This window comes from Felis catus, chromosome A1 (assembly GCF_018350175.1).
Source record: "Felis catus isolate Fca126 chromosome A1, F.catus_Fca126_mat1.0, whole genome shotgun sequence".
NCBI classification, from domain to species: domain Eukaryota; kingdom Metazoa; phylum Chordata; class Mammalia; order Carnivora; family Felidae; genus Felis; species Felis catus.
Window position 1 is genome coordinate 27249375 of NC_058368.1, and position 23684 is coordinate 27273058.

At 40.6% G+C, this 23684-nt stretch overlaps 1 protein-coding gene across 16 annotated transcripts in view; it reads left to right on the forward strand.

Moving 5' to 3' along the window:
- Positions 1–23684, forward strand: part of ENOX1 (ecto-NOX disulfide-thiol exchanger 1) — a 579959-nt gene that overhangs the window by 294899 nt on the left and 261376 nt on the right. For 14 of the 16 annotated variants that reach the window (XM_023251799.2, XM_023251828.2, XM_023251820.2 and 11 more), the window contains one exon: positions 12734–12880. The exons of the other annotated variants lie outside the window; for them this stretch is intronic. In XM_023251799.2, coding sequence (XP_023107567.1) covers positions 12793–12880 — 88 coding nt within the window. In that variant the 5' untranslated portion in view covers positions 12734–12792. The remainder of the gene's footprint in view (positions 1–12733; positions 12881–23684) is intronic. 16 annotated transcript variants of the gene reach the window in all.

Here is a 23684-nt window from a genome sequence, read left to right on the forward strand (position 1 = left end):
ATGAAGACTGTGTGGTACTGGCAGATGGATAGACAGATGGATCAATGGAATAGATTGGGAGTTCAGAAATAAACCCATACATCTATGGTCAATTGATTTACAGAAATGGTGCCAAGACAACTCAGTCGGGGGATAATAGTCTTTTCAGCAAACAGTCCTGGGACTAGATGTTCACATTCAAAACAATGAACTTGGACCATTACTCGCCGCATACGTAAAAATTAACTCAAAATCAATCAAAGACTTAAATGTAAAAGCCGAAACTATAAAAAATTTATAAGGAAACGTAACTATAAATCTTCATGACGTTGGATTAGGCAGTGGTTTCTTAGATACAACATCAGAAGCATGAACGACAAAAGGAAAAAATAGACAAATTGGTCCTCCTCAACATTAAAAACATTTAAGGATACTGTAAAGAAAGTGAAAAGAAAACCTACAAGGTGGGAAAAAACATACGTGCAAATTGTATATATGGTAAAGGTCTAGAACCGAGGATATACAAAGAACTCTTACAACTCAGCAATAAACAGACAAATACTCCAATTTAAAAATAGGGAAAATGCTGAATAGACATTTCTCCAGAGAAGATATACAAATGATCAATAAGTACACGAAAAGATGCTCAGCATCATTAGTAATTAGGAAAACACAAATGAAAACTACAATAAAATACCACTCCACACCCACTTGGATTACTATAATAAAAAAGGCAGATGATAATAAGCGTTGGTGAGGAGGTGGAGATTTGGAACCATTTTTCATTTTGGCGGGAATGTAAAATGCTGCAACCACTTTGGAAGAGCTTGGAATTTCCTCAAAAAGTTATTCATAGAGTTACCACTTGACCTTGCAATTTTACTCGTAGGTATAGACCCAAGAGAACTGAAAATACGTGTTCACACAAAAACTTGTACACAAATGTACATAGCAGTAAATTCCTAAAACCCTAAGTATAGGAAACCAGCTAATGTATAGCAGCTAATGTATAGGAAACCAGCTAAGTATAGGAAACAGCTAATGAATGGATATACATGAAATGGAATATTATTCAGCCAAAAATGGGAATGAAATAAGGGCACATGGGTGGTTCGGTTGGTTAACCGTCCCACTTCAGCTCAGGTTATGATCCCACAGTTCATGAGTCAGAGCCTTGTGTAAGGCTCTGTACTGACAGCTTGGAGCCTGGAGCCTGCTTTGGATTCTGTGTCTCCCTCTCTCTCTGCCCCTCCACTGCTCTCTCTCTCTCTCTCTCTCTCTCTCTCTCTCTCTCTTAAAAATAAGCATTTAAAAAAATTTTAAAAAGGGAATGAGATATGGATACATGCTACCATGTGGATGAACTTGGTAAACAAAATGCCAAGGGGAAGAAGTCAGACACAAAAGACCGCCTATTATGTAATTCTATTTATATGAAATGTTCAGAGTAGGCAACTTCATGGAGACAGGAGGGAGAGTAGTGGTTATCAGGGACTTGGGATAGGGAGTTAGTGCTAATGGTACAGGTTTTCTTTCTGGGTGATGAAAATGTTCTGAAATTAGAAAAGGATAATAGGTGCACGATCTTGTAAATATAACAAAAACCATTGAACTGTACACGTAAAAAGGGTGAAATGTGGTATGTGAATTATATCTCAATATAAAAATAAGACTGCCCTGTGATGTTATAAATTTACTTACTAGTTATAATTATTGTTTGGTAGGTTTCATTGGATTTTTTAATATAAACTATGCAAATAGGGACAGTTTTGTTTGTTTCTAATTTTTATCCTCTATTTCTTTTTCTTACTTTATTGTAGTGGTTTAAGCCTCCTAGACAGTGTTGCATAGAAGTGGTGAGATGGGGCATCCTTGCCTTGCTTCTGATTTTATGAGGACTCTTTCATTGTATTAAAAATCGAGTACGATTTTATCTGTAGGATTTTCAGTGATGCTTTTTATCAGATTGGAAAAGTTATTTTCCGTCCCTAGTCGGTTAGTGTTTTATAATAAATGGATGTTTAATTTTTTCAAAAGTTTTTTATTTATCCATTAAGTGCCTCATATAGCTTTTCTCTTTTAGTCTTGCATCTCTCACTTTATCTTACACCCGGTATCAATGAAATAGACCGTGAAATAGACAATGAGGTAGAGGATCCCGCAGAAGCTTCTCAGGACTAGAGCTACATGTGGCAACTGACATTCCTTTGAGTGGAACCAGTTACATGTTTGCACCTAAATGCAAGGGTTACTGGGAATTATAGTCTTCCTGTGTGCCCGGAAAAACTTGAAATGATTTGGTAAAAACAGAACAATTACAGTGATGATAATGATAAAAAAAAATGCTGTTATACTTATGTAGCACTATATACTATATAATTCATAAGTCCTTTTCGTTTTCTATGCTTTGTTTTAGAATTCAGCATGTATCTGTCAGTATTAACGTTGGATAGGCTATTGCCCCTGATCTATTGCTTATTCTTCATGCATCCCTGGCCTTTTCATCCAGGCCCAAAGTTTTCCATCTTCCTTATTGGGCTTACGACCCTGAAATTCACTTCTACATCTTGGATAACTCTCTTCAAATCCAGAACCGTATTCCAGGATGCCTTCGAAGCACGTCCACGTGGATGTTCCACTTAAAATGCCCCAGACTCAGTTATTTCCTTCCCAAACCATTTCTTCCCAGTGTATTTTCTAACTCAGATAAAAGCACACCGTGCTCCTAATTATTTAATCCTCATTCGTGTCTGACTTCACTGTCTCACTTCTCACATTTAATCACTTCTGTGCATTAATCTTCTAAAACCCCTCTCAAATTGATTCCTGCTTTTGTATTTCCATCGCTGCGAGAAGGCCCTTCCCATGTGGAAGGACGTGGAGCATCCTTCCAAACACTTATCCTTACCTCATCTCAGGATAGCATTTCTAAAAATATAAATATAATTGTGTTACTTTTATACATGAAATAATTTAATGACCTTCTCTTACAATATTTATTTTTAGGCTTTTTTTCCTATTATTTTAAAGAATGGAAATCTGTTTTCAAAAAAAAAAAAAGGTTCAGATACTAGAGATGAACAAAAGATAAATAGATGGTGAGAGCCAGATTTCTCTCTGTGCGGCATTTGCAGATAAGTAAGGAGGGAAGGCTGGAAAGAATGAACCCTTTAGTGCAGGACTAGAGTTGGACATGTCAAGTACGAACTCACGTTTAGCCTAATATGTATACAGATGGACAGATACAGGAACAATTGTAGCTATAGGTGAATACCTGGGCTTGAACGTATACATAAATTTCCTAGCTCTTTCTGCTAACAGGGCCTGGGGGCAGTGCTGTCCCAGTGGCGGCTAGCATACTGATGCCCAAATACTGGTTTCCTAAATGGTGTCTGAACGTTATCCTCCAGTGAAAGGAACTGTGAATGTTGGGAGAAATGTCTGATTCTAGGGCTGAGGCAGCAAAAATACAGTATAAGCCTGGAGCATTTGGTATTCCCTAAAGCAATAAACTGCTCAAAAAACAAAAGAATGGGAGTATGTCAAAGGGACAGAAGAGATGACCTAAAAAAGCTCCCAATGGCCAAAGCTTGAACAATTTGAGCAACAAAATAGATAACGTGCTAGTGGGTCACAATTGGAAGTATAAAATGAATATATATGAGTTCATCCTAATATAAGCAAATGATCGAACAAGTAAACAATTGGAGTAGAAGGGACAAATCTTCCTTATAAAATAATTCCACATAATATAGGCATATATGGCTCCCACCAGGAAGGGGAGTGTACTCTCACCCTTCAGTGGGGGCTGGACTTAGTGACTGACTTCCAAATAAGATCATGTATGAAGGAGAAACACAGTAACTTTACAGAGGAGAATCCTGGTAAACACTAGTGATTAAGGTTAGTGTCGCAAGTGGTGAGCCTGGTTGATATCACACGCCTCCTGATAGGACATGATGAAAAATGTACCTCGCCTCTGTTGGCGTTCCTCCCAAAACCTGGAGCCCTAGTCTAGTCGTGAGGAAAACAGTAGACAAAAGCAAAGTGAAGGACTTTCTCTAAAATACCTGGCTAATGTTTCTCAAGACTGTCAAGGTCATGAGTAACAAGGAAACACTGAGAAACTGTTACACATCAAGGCGTGTGTACAAGGGATAAAGAGACATGATGCCCGAATGCAGTGTGTGTTTCTCGGTTATGACCATGTGCCAAGGTAATATAACATGTTAATATTAGGAGAAAGTAGGTGAGACATTTATGGGAACTCTGTACCACCTTGGCAACTTTCCTGTAAATCTAAAACCATTTGAAATGTTATAAGTTCCTTAAAAAACTAAGACCTGATATAAAACAGATACTAGCAGAACTTCTGTGGTTGAAACAGAGTTGCGGGACCCAGGGTCCTGACTACCTGGCCTCCCTCTCCCTCCATGCCTTCTCCGTCTGCCTCCGTCCCCTCCCTAACTCTAAGGTTTTCTGGCACGAGCGTTGCAAACAACCACCTCCAGAACGAAATCCAAACTCCTTGACATGTCTTCCAGTGCCCTTCATATTGTCACCCTTGCTTATCTTCATAGGTATCTTCATCATCTGTTGATCTCTTGCCTCCCGTATTTATTTCCTTCATGTATTGTGAAGGTAATTTCTTTTTTTTTTTCAAGCAGACCATGACCTTCTTGTTGATTTTACCTGTGCTGTTCTTTCAGCTTAGTTTTTTCTCAAGTTTGTTCAGCCTCAGAAACTCTCCATTCTGCGCCTTCTGTGTCATCCTAGAATTCAGTGGAAGAGTCTTCTCCCCTCCAAAGTCTGGAAGGGGAGAGAGGTGCTCTGGCAGTATTTCTACGATAACATGTAGTCCCTCTTAGCTGTGTGTAGGCATCTTGGCTCCAGTGGTTGACAGGCTCCTTAAGGAGACATCGTTCATCTCTTGCCTCGGACACAGTAGTTGTTCAGTACGTATCAAACAAATGGATGACTGAACGAACAGTAGCAAAGTTATTAAAACGAACTTATTTCCTTTTTTGGTGGTATGTGCACGCCTTTGAATCTAGCTGTCATAAAGCTACAAACTCAACATTTTAGTAGGCAAGTTTGAACCCAGTTTTTCAGCTTAAAACGCAAAGCATTGGGTTTTGAGGAGCAAGGGATAGCCTCAGCTGAACCCCTATGTGTATAAAACACATGGAAGGAGTTTGTATGTTACTCCTTTATTTTGGATTTTACTCCTTTAAATAACAAGAGTTCTACATGGTGTGTACTTTACAGGAAAGTAAATGGGTGCTTCTCATGTTGCCTTTTCAGTCTTCTGGTGTTTGAAGGAGTTGTCAGTAAAGCTGGCTGCGTCCATTCATCTTCATTAGCTGTTTTAAAGTGATGCTTTTTTGATGCAGGTGGGCCAGCTATCCTCAGGCACTTTAATTTGCCAATTACTGTACCCACGGGTAAGAACAGATAGCGATTAGTTTCACATTTTGCTCACTGGGCAGCTTAATGTTCTTGTCACCTTACATTGAGTTTTAAATGTGCAAAGCGCGAAGAAACTCCAGTGCCTTTCTCAGACTTGGGGGTGGGAGGGTGGTCATACCTAGTAACTTCAATTGCTTCTGGACACAGGCATTAAAGGGCCTGATTGATTAATAAAAGAACAAGATAATATGGCAGAGGTATATCAAGGAGAAGGGTGTGTGTGTGTGTGTGTGTGTGTGTGTGTGTGTGTGTGTACAAAAGCTTAGATGTATCTTTTTCTTTCACAAAAGCACTGTTTGCTAGCTTCTGAAATCTGAGTGCTAGTTGATGGTTTAGATTGCTGCTATTTAAGGAAAGAAAGAATGGTAGGATCGTCTTTACAAAATAGCCTTTAACCTTAATAATTGTCTTCTTTAAATACTCTCAGGGAACATAGGTGACCCAAAACACAGAATGAGATGCGTCATTTTTTAACGTAATGAATATTCGCTACCTTATACTTTGGACAGTTTTACTCGAGCTGTGACTCACTAATGCCTTCTTTTAAAAATTGCCATAGAAAGTTCCCTTTGGAAAAATCCAAAGCACCCTGGCCGTGTTGTCGGCTGTTCTTTTGCTTTAATTGTCTGGGAGTGGAGTTGACTTGTTTATGGGAACTAAACCTGGTGCCACCATTAGCAGGAAAGATTATTTAACAGTGTAGGAAGGCATGAGAAAATGTCAGGCACGTAGCATCCCAGACATAAACTTTATTTGCTACCCTCTTGAAGAATTTGTTTGCATATAATGTTGTTCACACCACTGATAACAGAAAATGTATTTAATAACTACTCAGAATTAATATGCTGTAGTATGCATGGCTGCCTAATTTAATTTATCTCTGATTAAGCCTATTATGTTTGAGATCACTTTACAGAAGAGATTTTTTTTTTGCCAGCTGTAAGCTTATTTGAATTGTAATATAAGTTAATAATGTGTGAAATAACCAGTGGTGCCTACTTCTAAATGTTAATTTTGCCAACTGACTTCCTCAGATGATGCATACCCAGATCATTCATTGACATTTAGTTAATATCTTCCATGAAGACCAGATATTGGAATAAATAGGAAAATTAACTATTTTAGGAGGCAAAGACAAATGGAACAGTAGTGCTTTAACTCTGAAATCCAGAAAAAAGACCCTTGCATTATAAAAGTAATTGAAAGCCAATGATTGGTAATCATATAACGTGACAACTAGCGCACAACTTTTTCTTGAGTTCTGTTCTAACTGTATTCCTTCAATGTTAAATAATCATTTGCTTGGCTAGAGTGGGAACCTCAAGAGTTCAGCAATGACTGCTGGAGCATCCGCCTTGATGTCTGGGCAATTAGGTCTCTTCAGTGGGCCCAGCATGAGAGAGGGAAGGGACTTCTGCTATTGCCGTTTCGTGAGTGGCTTGTTCTCCAAGCCTGTCTTTATGCCTGTCCTTAACCAGCTACTTCATCGGCCAGTCCAATTCTCTTTTGCAGTGTCACGGGTGGTCACCACCAAAAAAGTGATTGGGTAATTATGACCCCTCGCTCCTCAGCTGGCCTCATATTGAGCTCTGTGCATCCCCAGATATGGTTTGCATTGCACAGAATGTGAATTCTAGCATTTGTAGGTGTATTTGCATTATTTTATTTTTATTTTTATTATTTTATATTTATATTTGCTATATTTATATTTATATTTATATTTATATTTATATTTATATTTATATTTATATTTATATTTATATTTATATTTATATTTATATTTATATTATTTGCTTCTTACCCACCCCCAAAGTGTCTTTCTCCCTGCTTGGAATGCCTTTCCTGACCTTCTAACTAAAACCGCACCCCGTCCTCAAGGCCTTGTTTAAACCCTACCTGCTGCCCTTCCAGCCATCTTGGGCCATAGACGTTTCCTCTTTGATCTCCTCTTGAGGTTGGTGGCTCCATAAGTTAGTCACGTTTCACGTGTCATACAGAGAACTTGAGTTTTAAATCTCTGTGGCCCCATAGGGCCTGATACAGCTTCTTATGGAAAAAAAAAAAAAGTCAATAGATGGTGGTGATTGTTGGTCAGAATGAAAACATGGTAAGACAACAACTTAGATATCACGATCCTTAGGTGAATAACTATAAGGTCAGTTTGTGGGTTCCCATTTGTTTTAAATGTGAAATGGAAACTTGCATGTAATATTTAAAAAGTCAGAGCTCATAAAGGAGATTTCTCTTTTCTTTGAATGGCTCTTACTAGACCTGTAGTTTGAAACCCAGAATGTATGAAAGTAGTGGATTTTAGCCCGAGATGACATAAGAATCCACTGGGGAAATTTGAACACGTATTCTGATGATTGGGATTCGCCTTCAGACCAAATCAGGGAATAACATCATTTTAAAAAGCTAACCAGATGATTCTAGTAAGAATCCAGAATTGAAAACCACTGGTGTAAAGGAAACTTAAAGGTCATTAAATTCATTCATCCATCTGGTGTCTGATTGCTTTCTACAGCTGTTTGGCAACGAAAGAAGAGAAATTCTAATAGGGGGATTAAAATTGCAACTTTCTGATGCAGGCATCCAACGCCGCATCCAGATCTCTTAAGCTACAAATCAAGGTGACCCACTGTCATGGTTCATCAGACACTGACCCAGTTTTAGCCCAGAAAGCCCCACACAGGGAGAAACCCATCAGTACTGGACAAACCAGGATCGTTGGCCACCTTACCACCAATACACTCATTCTTTGGATTCCCCAGTGTTGTTTTTTGATAAATTTCCTTTTGAGAAGAAGGAAAAGTATGTTTTTGAGACAGAGTACTTAATAGAAAGAGAAATAATTAGAACACTTGAAAACCTTGGCAGCCTTGAGGGGAAAGAGACATATCAAGAGAAAAAAGGGAAAACAGTGCAACAGGTTGTGTTAGAATTCCTGCAATTAAGATGAAGGAGGGGGCTTTATTTCATGTAATTAATTAAAGAACATCAAAATATTCATTCACTTTTATCTCTGCTATGTAGATAAATTAAGAATGATTTTGTAACGTAAGAAGGCATTAAATGAAAATCTCAAATTTGTAAATATAATCAACTTAGCTATAAGCTCCTTGAGGATAGTTATTTTTACAAGGAAGAAAACAAAGACTTACTGAAGGCTAGGTGGAAAGTGACTGACAGAGCATCTGGCTCCTGGATAGTTTTCTGGTAGGTTCTTTGGCCTCTTTCCTGCTCTACGTCCGTTTATTCGCAGCAACATATAGCACAGCCCTTTCCTTTCAGATAAAAGTAAATGTTGGTAGGTTGATAGAAACAGTGAAAGTATTTTAGAAGCAAATAACTTTAGCAGTTTAATTTGTAATTATAGCATTAAGAATTATTCACCATGGATGCCCATGTGGGTTTTATTCTGGTATCATGATACAGTCCTGCAGCCTAAGGATTAACTTATCCCACAGTTATTTCCATTCAGGTCATGTTGATCACTGAACAGCCAGTCCGATCACTACCCTGTTGATTCATTTCATTCACTGATTGCCAAAATTACCAGATGTGTCCCAGTAATCTGTCTTTATAACCAAATGAAATCCACTGAACTGTCATAAGTCCAGTCAGTGTGTTGTTGGTCAGAGATGTTGATGGCACCATGCAGATGAGATGTTCACCAAACTTAGAAATGTCTAATTCCCTCAAAGTCATGATAGACGTTTCTCCCACTCTAAAAGTTATATGCTGCTTCAGAAGAAATCATCCATAAATAAAACTTCTGACACATGTTGTTTCCCTTTTTTTCCCCTTAACTAGAACATTTAGCTGAGTTCCTAAAACGCAGAGAAACATTATAGAATGGAAAGTTGCAGGTCAACCCTTCGCCCTTCTCAAAATATGTTAAGTAGTGCCTGAAAAAAAAAAGTAAGGATGATCTGTAGGCAAATAAGTTTGTAATATGCCAGCTAAAGCCAAACCAAACTGGTACCTCGAGTGGGGGAGGGCATGAGACAAACACATTTCCCAAAACTATCTAACCATAGAACTCTTTATCATCAATATTTGGAGGAACTCCATCCAGCCTCCCAATTTTGCAGGTTAAATAAAAGGTTAAGAAACTGATCCAAAGTCAAGTATTTCCTTTAATTGTTTTCCAGGCCTCCTGTTCGCACCCCCACCCCCGCGCACGTTCATATTGGTTTCCCTAATTACGTATAAGAACTTATCCCCATCACTCCTCAGTAACTCACAAGTTGCTTCCAATGGACCAGCTTACCAGTGATGTGACCCCTAAGAATGGAAGCGAAAACCATTCACTTAGAAAAGATGTACTTCTAGAGAGTGAAAGGTTTTCCTGATGCTCTGATTTTAATAGTTTTTATTTATCAGGCACCTCCAATATTCAGGCTCTTGAGATGCATCATATGATTTAATCCTCAGAAAAACCTGCAGAATAGACAATACTCTATCTGTTTTCCTATTGGGGAGATTATTATCTTTCTGAAGGTCATGGATTCAGCAAGTGGAAGAGTTAGGATTTAAAACAAGGTCAGTCTGACTACAAAGTCTTCAATCTGACCACGCTGAAAGATATGATCACAGCTGCATTAGAAGCATCGTTGTTGACAACATAGTTATTTTTTTTTAAAGTTATTGGTCCATAACTGAGTATGGCATCATATACGGAGAATTACATCACTTTGGGTAGACAAATTTGTAAGAAATGTACTCAAGAAAAATAATATATTAAAAGGATAACCAGCAAACTGCCTTACATTTATTTGGGGAATGAGGTAAGGAATATGTACAATATACATCAGTACATACATATATGCATGCATTCTTAAACCAAAACCAGATACTTTTCAGGGCAATAAAAGGACAAGAACATAATTAGAAGATAGTGGGCATATAATTGTGAGAATTTCTTATGTTGACTGTTTTTGCTGGATAATGATGTTTTTTAATGTGGATTTTGAGTACATGCTGTTGAATGAACGAATGAATGAATGAGTAGATGGAGTTTCACGGTAAACATTTAGTGACTTCATCAGTTGACTGCCTTCCTAGTGAGTGATCATTGTTGAGAGTTATCTTAAAGTCAGATGACTTTTCTGCCGTCTCTTTTCTTACTTAATAAACTTAGATTTTCTTAAAGTAGTTATTTGGGCCAGTCATCTTGCTATTTTTTTAAACCCTTTTCTTGATGTCTCTTTCTTTTATTTCCTTCCCCACTCTATCCACCCCTCCCTTCCTCCCCCCTTCCTTTCATCCCTTCCTGCTTACCTTTCTTCCTACGTACTAAGAAATTGATGTAGTGTCTGCCTCAAATTGGTCCAAACTTCTGGAACCATAAAGATAAATTTGTAGAGGAGTTCAACCCACTTTGCATGACACTCCCTTGAAAATAATAGAGAATTAAAATTATTTTGGCAACATCCTCCCTAAAAATAGTTGGCTGGTAGTCAGTAGTTGATTCTGGGTAACCTAAAATTCTCTGGATAAACAAATTAGATTAGAGTACATAGTAAGTATGTAAAACCCAAGGAAGATTTCTAAGACCGGAAACTTGTATTCTATCAGATTGAACACGTGCATTCATACTTTTTTATTCCATACATCTCCCTGAAATCAAAAAAACTACAGAAAGAAAAACAGAGAACGAGAGCAAGAGAGACCAAACCAAGGAGGAGATGCTGTTAAATGAGAGATATCAGCAGATTTGGGGAAGATGGCACAGTGATGGAGGAGCGGGAACTGAGGCACACTGAGAGAAGCCTGCAAATTCATTCTGCAGGGCCCTGGGGAGGCATGGAAGGGTGTGAAGATGAGACAAAAGGGGATTGGTCACAGGAGTTACAGAATAGGTAGCAGTCATTGGTGGAAGGTAGTATATAGGGAGTTGTGAGACTGTGTTCCTCTGCCTGCATCACATTGTCACTATAGTTCTCCATTTGTGCCGGAAGATTGAGGCATAGTCTTGGGCTAAAGTGAATCAGAGATGTGCTGGACTCAGGGAAGCAAGACCCAGGATGGAGAGGTGAAGCCAGGGGAATTAAATGAAACTCCATAGATGGCAGGTTAGACCCTCCTGGACTATTCCAGAGCATAGCTCCAGAGCACCCAGAGCCAGGGACAGGCTCTTTAGGCAAGAGTTTGAAGGATTCTGATCTAGAGAAACTGAACAACCTGAGAAATGATCTGAGTGACGTCTGGAGTCCTCATCAAAATAGCTGGATCCCTCACCCGGCTACCTCACAAGGATGCCTTCCAGATAATAAAAATGCCCTGCCCCCACTTGAGGCTTCTAGTCAGTCTTTTAGGGACTCAATGTTCCCAGGTGTGTGTGTGTGTGTGTGTGTGTGTGTGTGTGTGTGTGTACATGTATGTACGTGTGTGTGTGAGCCTTAAATATAAATAGAGTCACCAGATATTTGAGTATAGCTCCCAACATAAAATATAGAATAAAATATAGAGATCAAAACAGAGAAAGAAGTTGGGAGCCACTCAATGAAAATATAGATAACTCAGAAGTAGAAGAAAAACTTTTAAAAACCTAAGTATCTTTAGAAAGACGAGAGCACACGAAATAAAAAGTGTATCCTATAAAAAAGGAACAGTCCAAAAATAAGAGCTCCTAGAAATTAAACTTAGTAAAAAAATAAAATAAAAAATAAAGGAGTGAAAAAAAAAAACAGAACAAAAAAAAACTTATTCAGAGATGCAGAAGATAAAGTCAAGTAAACTTTCTCGGAAGTAGCTTAGCAGACAAAAACGGTCAGTAGGGGAAGAGGGAAAAGAAGGTAGGAAATATAGTGGATCCATCCATGTGGTTCAGCATTTTATCATAGGAGTTCCAGAAAGAGAAAACAGAAGAAAATGGTGAGGAGAAAAGTCTTAAAAAATAATGCAAGAAAAATTTCAAGTGGAACAATAAGGAATTTCCATATTTTAAGGGTCCAGAACAATGGCTAAGAATGGATAGAGAATCATTGAAATTCTTTAGTCTGAGATTTTAGAACATCAGGGATCACAAAGAAGATTCCAAAACCTTCCAGAGAAATAAGACAGGTCATATATAACAGATCAGGAATACCAATGTCACCAGACTCCTCAGGCACAATAGTTGAAGCTAGAAGACAATTCTGCCTTCAGAATTCTGAGGGAAATGACTTTTTACTTAGAATTCAATTACAAGCTAAACTAGCAAGCACCAGAGTAGAATTAAGACATTTTCAGACACTCAAGGAAGGTCTCAACGAATTTACCTCCCATGTACTTTTCTCAGGAAGCTACTAGAGAATGTGCTCTACAAAAATGAGGATGTAAACCAAGAAAGAGGAAACCATGGGATCCAGGAAACGGGGGACCCAACACAGGCGAGAGGCGCAGGGATTTCGCAAGATGGTGTTAAAAAGAAGCCCCAGGACAACAGGTGGGCAGCTGGCCTGGGAAAGCGCTAGACCAGATGGTCTAGATGGGCGGCCCCTTGAGGGAAGAATAGATGTGACAGATAAACTAATGGCTTTGATCATGAAAACAAAAACAAAAACAAAACGGTTTAATAGGGCTTTTAAAGTTCCTTTGAAAAGTTCAGGAGCAGTAATAGGTGCACACACACACACACACACACACACACACACACACACACACAAAGAAAGAAAAAAAGGCCACCAAGAAAAACGAAATATTGAACAAAATAGGAAGTGTATTCTTACACTACATGTGTAGTAAACAATTATTATATAGTCCTAACAATGTAAACCTTATAAACACATTTTGTAATTCTGTAAACAGAATTTTGATTTAGCCCCAAATTAATACTTTAACACACTGGAGGGTTGGGGGAAGAAGCATGTCAAGAGGTAGTGATGGGATAAGGAGGATGATAATTTTTTTTTCATTTCTTAAATGACAATTTAAGAGATACCAGTATATGCATGTTATTTAAATATATGGAATTAAGGGGCGCCTGGGTGGCGCAGTCGGTTAAGCATCCGACTTCAGCCAGGTCACGATCTCGCGGTCCGGGAGTTCGAGCCCCGCGTCAGGCTCTGGGCTGATGGCTCAGAGCCTGGAGCCTGTTTCCGATTCTGTGTCTCCCTCTCTCTCTGCCCCTCCCCCGTTCATGCTCTGTCTCTCTCTGTCCCAAAAATAAATAAAAACGTTGAAAAAAAATTAAAAAATAAATATATGGAATTAAATATCTGAATTGGAAGTTGAAAATAGTTTTCTCTCCCATGACAGGATTTAACCTCCTTGTGGGATGTGATGGGTTAGTTACTGGTCAGCCTCTGTCCTCTGGACAAGCCCATAGATTTATCAAACTGAGAGTAACTAACGGGGTGGGGCAAAAGTCTTACCTATATAGCAAGCTCATTCTGGCAAATAACTACCTTTCATAATAAAAACAAACAAAAAGGTGGTCTCGTCTGTGGAGCAGGAAGGGGTGATGGGACAGGTGGCATAGGGGATTTCTGTTTTTAGTTATAGGCCTTTATAAGTACAACAATAGCCCTATTTGCTTTTTTAAACTGTAGGCATACATTATTTTGATAGGTATTAAGTTGGTTTTAAAAACTACCTGAATCAGAAACAGAGGTTGTAAAACCCAAGTGTACAACCTCACCCTCCCACCTCCACCCCCCATATATCAAAAAAGCAACAACAAAAACAGAAGAAGGAGTTGATGGTGCTTTTTTTGGATATCTTTCAGAACTAGTTTACTGATCCCACATCTAATAACAAAGCGTAGGGGCTTTAGGACCCTGGACTGCTCTCACTCCAACCAGCATTGCCTGTCCCCCGAGCCCCACACTCTGCTTTTAAGCTCTCCAGAGCCACTGCAAGGTACCTTTACAACACCTGTATTTCCCTTCACTGGGCCTTTGCTCCCCTTCCACCCACACATATCCACACACACGCTCACCCATTCCCAAAGTTCCCTTGTTCTACCCTCTGCCTACCTGTTTTGGATCTTGGCTCCGATTCCTTTCTGAGGGTCTTAGAGGGGCTCTGGATCATAGCATTCTCCCCTTCGTTTTAATTCTCGTCGTATTGTCTTTGGCACCACTTACCACAATCCTGCTTTGGTTTTGTTTTGTTTTACTTGTCCTGTCTTTGTTCAAAGGCTAGAAGGTGACAAGGGCGGGAGCCATATTGCGCTGATATTTATTCCTCCTACAGAGCTTGGCAGAGTGCTGACATAATCCAGGTACTGCCTCAGATAATAATTAAATGAATAAATTAATCTTTCATTAAATGTGAAATCTGTTCAGTCATATGGCCCATAAACATCTGCATCTACCTAAATAAATATTACTGGAAGGTAGGGATTTTGTTGGCTTTTGTTTTAAGAAAGCTTATGAGCTTTCTCCTAAAGGGGAAGATTGTGTTCAGAGCCCAGGGGGTTAACTGCTCCCTAAAATTTTTGCTAATGCTTCCTTTGTGGGGGATGTATAAAACGTGTCACCTGGAGGGTGTTTTTCTTTGACTCTACAAGGATTACAGGTAGCCTAGCATTGAGGAAAATTGCGAGCAGTGTGTCACGTTGACCCCCAGCTAGAGAAGATTCTAGACATCACCCTGTGCCTGATGGACACTAGCAGAGGCTAAGATGTGACAGGAAAAGGGAGACCCTCTTTTGAGGCCAGACCACTAACATAAAAAAGGCATTCTAGAAATACTCAATGATAACATGATCTCTTGGGGCCAGTGGCCCACTAGGACTTGCATCCACAGTTTTTCACACCTAACTTAAGCCCCTTTCTACTTCATCAGGCTTTATACCACATTCCCCAGATCTTTTTATAACCACTTCAAGGATCATCTTAACAAATTACATAACAGGATTCATCCAAAACATTCATAGATGCAAACAGTGGAATACAATGGAGTCGTTAAGGAGAATGAGGTAGACCTGTTCAGTTCCGATGTGGTGAGGGCTTTAACATATGGTGCTGAAGGGAAAAGTCAGTGTGGAATAGGATGACCTCCTTCATGTCTTTACTGCACAGATACCATCTTTTCAGCGAGGTCTTCCTTAACCACTGCATTTATAAGTGTAAGCATCTCCCCTCCCACTTTTTCTCCATTGGCATTTATCCCTATTTGACGTGCCATATGTTTTCCTTGTTTGTTTATGGTCTATATTCCCTCCTGGAGGGAGGGCTTTCATGTGTTTTATTTATTGCTCTTCCCCCCAGGGCCTTAAAATAACTGTCTGAATGAATTTGTATAAAAAAGTATATTATTTGTACAGAATGTTATTATTTGTACAGAATTTCTAGAACACTACACAAACTTAACGGTAGTTATATCTGAGTCATAGAACTAAGGGCACATGGGAGGAAGACCAACTTCTGTTGCATATGTCTTACCATGTACGTGCAACACTTCTTAAAAACCCCAGTTTAATAGAGAATCCCGTTTGAAGTATTTCTCAAATAGCTATAATAAAATATAAGTTATTTACTTATTTATTTCTGGTCCTGAGGTAATGAACACCGTTTGGAATTTCCCCTCTTCTCAGAAGTCAAGTTGTAAATGTCCCGTGATTCAAGTCCATGGACTTTATATTTTATGAAGCCTTTACCAGCAGAGACTTTTTATTTTCCATCAGCGTGTACCATCTGTACTTCTCTTGTGATGGGACAAAAAAAAAAGTTTTTAGGTCAGATGCATTCATATCTTCTTCCTTTTAGCAAAGTGACCCAAGGCAGGTTACTGAACCACCTGGAGCCTCAGTTCTGTTACTTAAAAAATTGGGATCATTTTTCCTGTGAGCAGAAAATGTTGTCCCAATGAATCAAGATAAAGTCTGAATATTCAGTGCCTAGAAATGTCTGGATCACAGCAGGGTTCAGTAAATGTTAAGTCCTTCCCTTTTCTCCACAGAAGGTGACCTAGAGGGAGGACTTTTAGAGATATTATTATCCCTAACTTCTCAAAGTGTGGTCCCAGCAGCACTTTGCATTAGGAATGCAAAGTCTCACACCCAACCTGATCTAATGAATCAGAATGTAGCTTAACAAAATACCCTAGTGATTATTATGCACAGTAGAGTCTGCAAAGCTCTATTTTTATGCTTCTTATAGCAGTGTTTTAGACAGAGTTGCATTAATCATGTTTCTTGTTTTCTGTATTTTATGATACTTTGACATCTTGGGGCCTTGAAGTTCTTAGGGGAGGCCCTGTCCTTGCAGGGTTAGCTAATTCCTGCAGATATCAAACAGTTGGCCTAGGAACACCCTTTTGATATGCAGATCAAGCAATCCTAAATCCTCACCCCCCACAGGCCTCCTTTAATCAGGCTCTCAAACGCAATCCAGAACATTATCCCCTACCCCCCCACCCCCCCTCCCCGCCCTAAATCACCCCGGGGCCAGGTACTGGACAATTTAGAACCAACCCTAAACCACAGAACCCACTTTGCTTTCCTGCAGAAACCACACAAAAGAGTTTGTTGCCCTCTCTCCCCCCTTATTCCCTCTGACCAACAATTCCCTTATTCCAACTGACCCTGGTGCTTCCCGAAGTGGCCCTGCATGGTCTGCCTTGGCCCTGTGTGCCCCTCTCCTCCTGGGAAGAGTAAACAGCAGACTGTCTTTTCACCGGCAAGCATCTCCTCAAACGTTGGCCTCCCCATACCTGAATAAAACCAAAATACCTCGGGTATATTTTAAAACAAGGCTGCCATTTTTAATTGCGTTTTCTCGTTTTCGTTCCACTGGCCACCGTTCCCCTCTTCACCTTGCCAATGGTAGTTCCATTTGAAGAGTATGAGGGTGGCCAGCAGAACAAGATGTTCTGAGGGTCCGACTAATAAGCTGAAACATCAAAGGATGCTTAAGCCATCTCATCAGCCTGAACTTACTTCTAAATAAAGATGATCAAGGATAACCATGAACGAAGTTGTAAATCTGCTGAAGGTAGTATAACTACGTTAAATGCCGATAATGCTCCTTAAGCACAAGCTTTGAACACTTCGGAAACTGCTGTTACAAATGATTAAGACCTCCAAGATAATGGAACCGTTTGAATTGAAACACACAAACTTATTTACAGAACGTCAGGGAAACAAATGAAAACCTGCCATCCACATCCATTCATTTTTCGTAGTGGCTTCAAACTATGGTATATGTGTTTTAGGTCGAAGGAACTGGTGCCGGGGAGCAGCTAGTATGTCCCCGAGCTGCTTTCCGTCCCACGTTTGCGTTTGCCTCTTATCGCTTCTATTTTGAAAAGAATCTTGATATATGAAAGTGAGCTATCTGAAGCTGAAGTTAATAAAAGTACATATTAAAAGAATATAAAAGGGACTTTTCTCCCTATGACTCCAAGACAAAAAATAATGAGCATTTATTTCAGAAATATCCCACATTTGTCAGATAAGGTGATGAGAAAAGAAGACAGCAGTTTGATGGCAACTTTTTCCTTATAAAAGTTTTACTACAGTGTAATTAAGAAATTGGAATTTGATTAGCAGCATTTAATTAGAAATATTCGACGAGGAAATTTTCCATTATCTTATGACTCTCCGTTTTATTTCCATAAGATCTAAATCCTCACCACATACACACAAAGGTAACTATGTGAGGTGATAGATGTGGTAACTAACTTTATTGTGGTAATCATTTCACTATATATAAAATATATATAATATATATATATATATATAACATGCATGAATATGTTAAATTTGTACAATTTTTTTCTGTCAATTCCACCTCAATAAAACTGGAAAAAAATAAACCTGTTGGTTATGACCACAAAAAGATACTTTGGCTGCAGCTATCAGAAATTTGCTCCCCATCACTGACCCTATCAAATTCAACATTGCTGCCCAGGCAGCGCCTAAAATTTGACTCGCGGCCTGCGTGACTGATGGCATCCCCTGAAACCACATGCTTGTTTCTCAGCAGGTATTTTGTTCGATTGCTCCTTGACCCTTTTCCAAGAAACCTAATTTGCCCAAGGGAATCTCACACTGGAAAAGAGTGTTTGCATCTGCTTAGGGAAATGTGCCTGAAATAATGACTTATTTAGAACAGAGAACAGAATGGAATGGAATGGATTGATAAGCCAGTTTGAGCAGGCAGAGAGCAACCTGGGCCTCCTAACTCTTATAAAAGGAGCTTTGCAGCAGAGCAGTTTGCCCAGACTGGGTCTGGCAAGGCCCATATCCATTCCACAAATGTTGTCCCTCTGAGCTCCATACAAAATTCTTAGCCTACAAACGCCTCAAGGCGCGCCATTTCCTCTTCAGCCTTACTTACACCTTTAAGATGGTGCGGATTTCTCGATTCAGCCCTGCAGACCCCAGTGTAGAAATTGCTCCCGGAGGTATGTTGCCCATTTGAAACTTCATGGAGTGCTGTGGGTGACCACAGAGTCCTTGGTGGTGGTCTGGAAACTGAAGCACTCTCTTGGTTGCTGGCAGGGAGGGTGGGAGGGTGTTGGGGAGTGTGCCCAGGCGTGGATTTTCTGGAGAGAGCCGGACTCCAGTTCTTCCTCACTTACTGAACTTAAAATGAACCAGCAGTTAGAAGCAGGAGCTGACATCTCATCCAGCAGAATGAAGGATGAGTGGAGGCAAATAGAATGAAAGAAAGAGAGAGAGAGAGAGAGAGAGAGAAAGAGAAAGAAAAGGAAGGAAGGAAGGAAGGAAGGAAGGAAGGAAGGAAGGAAGGAAGGAAGGAAGGAAGGAAGAAAGGGAAGGAAGGAAGGAAGGAAGGAAGGAAGGAAGGAAGGAAGGAAGGAAGGAAGGAAGGAAGGAAGAAGAAAGAAAGAAAGAAAGAAAGAAACGGAACATTGCCACTGCATCGCTCTTATTTTCTGTTTCTTTTGCTTTGCCTTTTTTTCCTTTTTTTTTTTTTTTTTTTTGCCAAGGAAATATAGTTGATTTATTTATAACCATACCCTCAAGGCTAACAACTCTTTTGAATCGGCAGAAGTGACAACAAATAGTTTCTTAAATTTAAAAACCTGAAGTTACTTTTTTTTTTCCTGTCTTAATCTTTCTCTGCTATTCAGTTAAAAACAAAAATGGACCCATTGGCCACATTTAAGTTAGCAAGGTTAAAGTCATACCGTATGCACAGTGCTAATGGGAGTTTACCTTTCTTTTTAAATTTAAATCTATCTTTGCACAATTAGCAAATTATTAAACGACCTTTCCTTCAAAGTCTGCAAGCAATTGCTTGTTTCCGCTAATAAGAGAACATGTTTTACAAGGTTCACGTTGATTAATTGACAAATGCTGATAAAATCAAAGCCGGGCTCAAATGCAGTGCACCAGCTGTAGTATAAATTACTTTGGTTCAATAGTGTTTCGAGTGGCTATGCGTTTATGGTTTACCTTTCAATAAATATTACCGTCTTAATTGAAGCATCCGTTGTGGAAATTTATCTCTGAAGATGTCTGTCAGAAGGGACAGCGAGGACTAAACGTTGCTATATCTGTGTGCGTGTTGTTCTGCTCAATTAAAAGCTTTGATTGCTCTGCGTAGTTTAAAAATGGATGCTTTATATTTTCTGTGAAGTGAGCATTAACACATTCTAATATACTTTGAAAATCTTGCACCCTTGAATGACCTAAGGATCGTGTGCCCTGCACTTCTGGAGAGCTTCAACTACAACAAAAAATTAAGTGTTCTAAACCACGAACTTTCCACCATTCACTAAGAACATTACATTCGAGGCCCGTTGCCATCCAGCTGTTTTGGCAACTCTGTTGGGCTCCATTAGAGGGCCCGTAGCTGGCTGTTTCATGCTGATAGGTGTTTTCAGACATCAGAGGTGCATGGCCAAACCCAGCTTCCTACTTTTACTTACGAGTAAGTAGCCGTCCGGAAGGCTCTCTTGCATCTCGGGCCAAAACTGAAGGTATAGAAGATCCTAGCAGAGAAATGTAAATTAGGTCACCGAAGAGTTCCTACTCCTCTCTTGTGGTGGTTCTTACCCCTGGTGTAGATTCACAGACTCTAGTGCCTGAAGAATTCTGTAGCTTGTAGATCGAGGGGTCCAACCGATCTGATAGTTTTCTCTGGGCATCTTAAGAGGTCCTACTGCATCTAGATTCCTGGGAAATTTAGACATCCCCCAAAAGTGCCTTTGACATACTTTTCTCAACGAAGTGATTTTAATTCAACAAATACTTATCAACTCCACTATATGCCAGGCACTGTGCTGAACCCTGGGGATATCGGTAGATTCTTTAACCTGAAGGAGCTTCCAGTATCCACTCATAACTCCAAACATTTACCACTTGTTATTTTCAAGGTGTCTTTACATAACTTGTCAGAAGGTTTTTGAGTCCCCAGGCACCAGCCTTGATGTTCAGAGAATATTCCAGATGTCTTCTTTCTTCGGCATTTATCAAAGATCACTGTCTTCCAGTAGCCCTCCGAGGCAAATCTCCTTGGCCAGTTGTCCATTTGAGCCTCTGGAGTGCTGGTTAGCAGGTAGTAGTTGTACTCAAGGCTACCACAGCTTGCCAGACCTGAATGGAGATCACTGGGACTGAACACAGATCCTCACTCTGAATGCACTCAAAGGACACACCATTCTCAGGATGGGCGTGAAGATCGTAGACCAGGAATATGGAGCTGTGGCGTTAAGGACAATTTGGCACAGCCTAGACTCAAGTGAGTTTGGGAATGTGGATCACAGCGGGGGCAGATTAATCCGGCAAGCCAGGGTGCAGGGTGAGGCAGAAGCTGAATTGGGCTAGTAAATCATAGAAGTCCTAGTGACTGGCTGGAAGGTAAGGACTGAAGGCAGACCAGTGACGGAGGTCACAGAGAAGCAAGCGGTTTAGTGAGAAGAGATCAAAGCCGGTGAACGGGGCAGGTGAGTTGTTACAGCTGCCAGCCCAGCCAGTATTTGAGAATTCTGAAAGGTAAGCATCGCTGGGAGGGGTTCAACCATCAAGAGAATCAGGCTTAAGTATAATAAGCAAGAAGGAAAGCCTCTGCCGCTGAGAACTTGGTCACAAGATGTGAAACGTGCTTCTAGTAATCTAGGTCACAGGGCTGTGGGCAGGAGAGGCAGCATGATGGAGAATTTCTGCGTTCGGGCTCATTATGTTCTCTCAGCCCAGACATCATTAAGACAGCGTCTGGCACGCAGTAGATACAGCGCAAGTATTCCGCTGAACGGACCTGGCGTCTGAGAGGGAGGCAGGTTAGAAAACAAAGCGATTTTTACACGGTGATGTAAAAACTAAATTGCCCCTGCACTTCGTGGAGAAAAAGATGCACAGGAGGGTTCAGCACGTGGGGAGGAGGATGGTTGGTTTAAATGACACGTGCATCGTCCCGGTATTTGTGTCGGTTCCCTCCCTCGCCGTCTTTACTGTGAGATGGTACCGAGTCAGAAGAGGGACAGGATGATGCACAACCCGGGGTGTTCCAAGAGCATGTTAATGATCAGACGTGCTTTCCTTGTGGGAGCATTTGGAAAGAAAGAAATGAAAAGGGAAAGGTGAAGTCATTGAAACCCTGCCAAGCTCCCAGATTTTGGTCTGCGAAAATCTCAGCGAGCTGCCAGAAGGTGGCTGGATGGTGCACGGCACGCCCAGAAGCTCTTCTCGTCTTCCATGAGGAAGGTACTGCCTTCTGATGGCCATCCCCCGAGGCTCTTCTGTGTCCACGGCCGTAGCTGCCAGTAAAAATGATAGGAAAGATGATTCTGTGCACCCTTACTACAAGCCCCATTGTGCTTGTGTTGTACATCACACCTCAAAGTTGCAAAACCAAGTCTTTTCAAAAATGTCCCATGTCACCAAGGTGGGTCAGTGGGATCTAACGAAGACCACCCGGCAGCCTTCCTGCCATCGGCCACGCTGCACCCTCAAGCTCTGGTCCTCACTGCGGACTCCTGTACCAGTATTCCCTGTTTTGACACTAGATGGGGCATTGTTATTATTACAGCGGCTCTACAATGTGAATATATAAAACCCAGGAGGATGAAAACATTTCTATAACATAATATCGTGCTACTGAATCAGAGAGCATTGGATGAGGAAACAGCCGTGAAAAGCATCGAAAATGCAAATGCTGGCTTTTCCTTTTTACCTGCGAAAACTGTGACCAGCCCATGTTCATGCAGTAAGTTAGCAGCAGACCCAAAACTGGAAGCCAGAGTCCAAGCCCCGCCTCGTGAGCCCACAGCAGCCCTGCACCGTGTCTCACAGCCTGCACACCTGGGGCGGAAGCATGAAGGTCACATGGGGCTAAGGAGTCAGGGTCTCAGCTCTCAGAAGCTGCCTTCGTTTGTATAGGGAATAATAAAGAATAAAAGAAGACATCTCCAACGCATGTCTTCCTAAATATATTCTTCCTACAACTTGACTCTACTTATAGAAAAGTAAACAACCCAAACCAGACAGTTTTTGTGTTTAACCCTTCTGTCTGTTACACACAGGTGCACACACACACGCACTCACACGTACGTGAAATATGAATGAATTAGCTTCATTTCCTAAAATGGGAATAAGCAAAATGTTACCAATTGTGTTTAGGTTCTAGCTAACTAAATTTCCCTCAGGTGTTTAAACTCTGGTGTAGTTAGCTTCTGGGCCCTCTGAAAACCCAGCAAAGTCCTGTCCTCTTCTTAATCTCTCGGCCACTAACCAGCCATTCTCCCTTGAGCACTCGAATCCTCTGGACTTGGCGCCGTTGTGTAGAACCCAGCTAATGACGGGGACTTCTCAGAACTCCTTTCCCTCTCCAGGTCTGCCCGACCTTGCTCTCCCCCCTCACTGTCCCCTCTGGTGCAGAAGAGGGACATGATACAAAACGTGAAGGCTTCACCTCCGCTCAAGGTGCCAGTGTGACTAAATCACTGAAAGGAAATTCTTCATTTCTCCTTACTCTCCTCCCTGCTGGCCAATAGGTCCTAGCACAGAGCAGAACTCTTACAGACCCTGTAGGTGACAGCACTTTGCAGGCTTTTTTCTTCACAGACCCTTGTTTTCATTATATAAGTTCAAGTTAGTCAACATGTAATGTAGTATTAGTTTCAGGAGTAGAATTCCCGATTCATCATTTACATACAAAACAGCCAGTGCTCATCCCAAGTGCCCTTCCCAGTGCCCATCACCCATTTAGCCCATCCCCCCCCCCACCTAACACCCCTCCAGCAACCCTCAGTTCTCTATATTTAAGAGCCTCTTATGGTTTGCCTCCCTCTCTGTTTTTATCTTATTTTTCCTTCCCTTCTCCTGTGTTCATCTC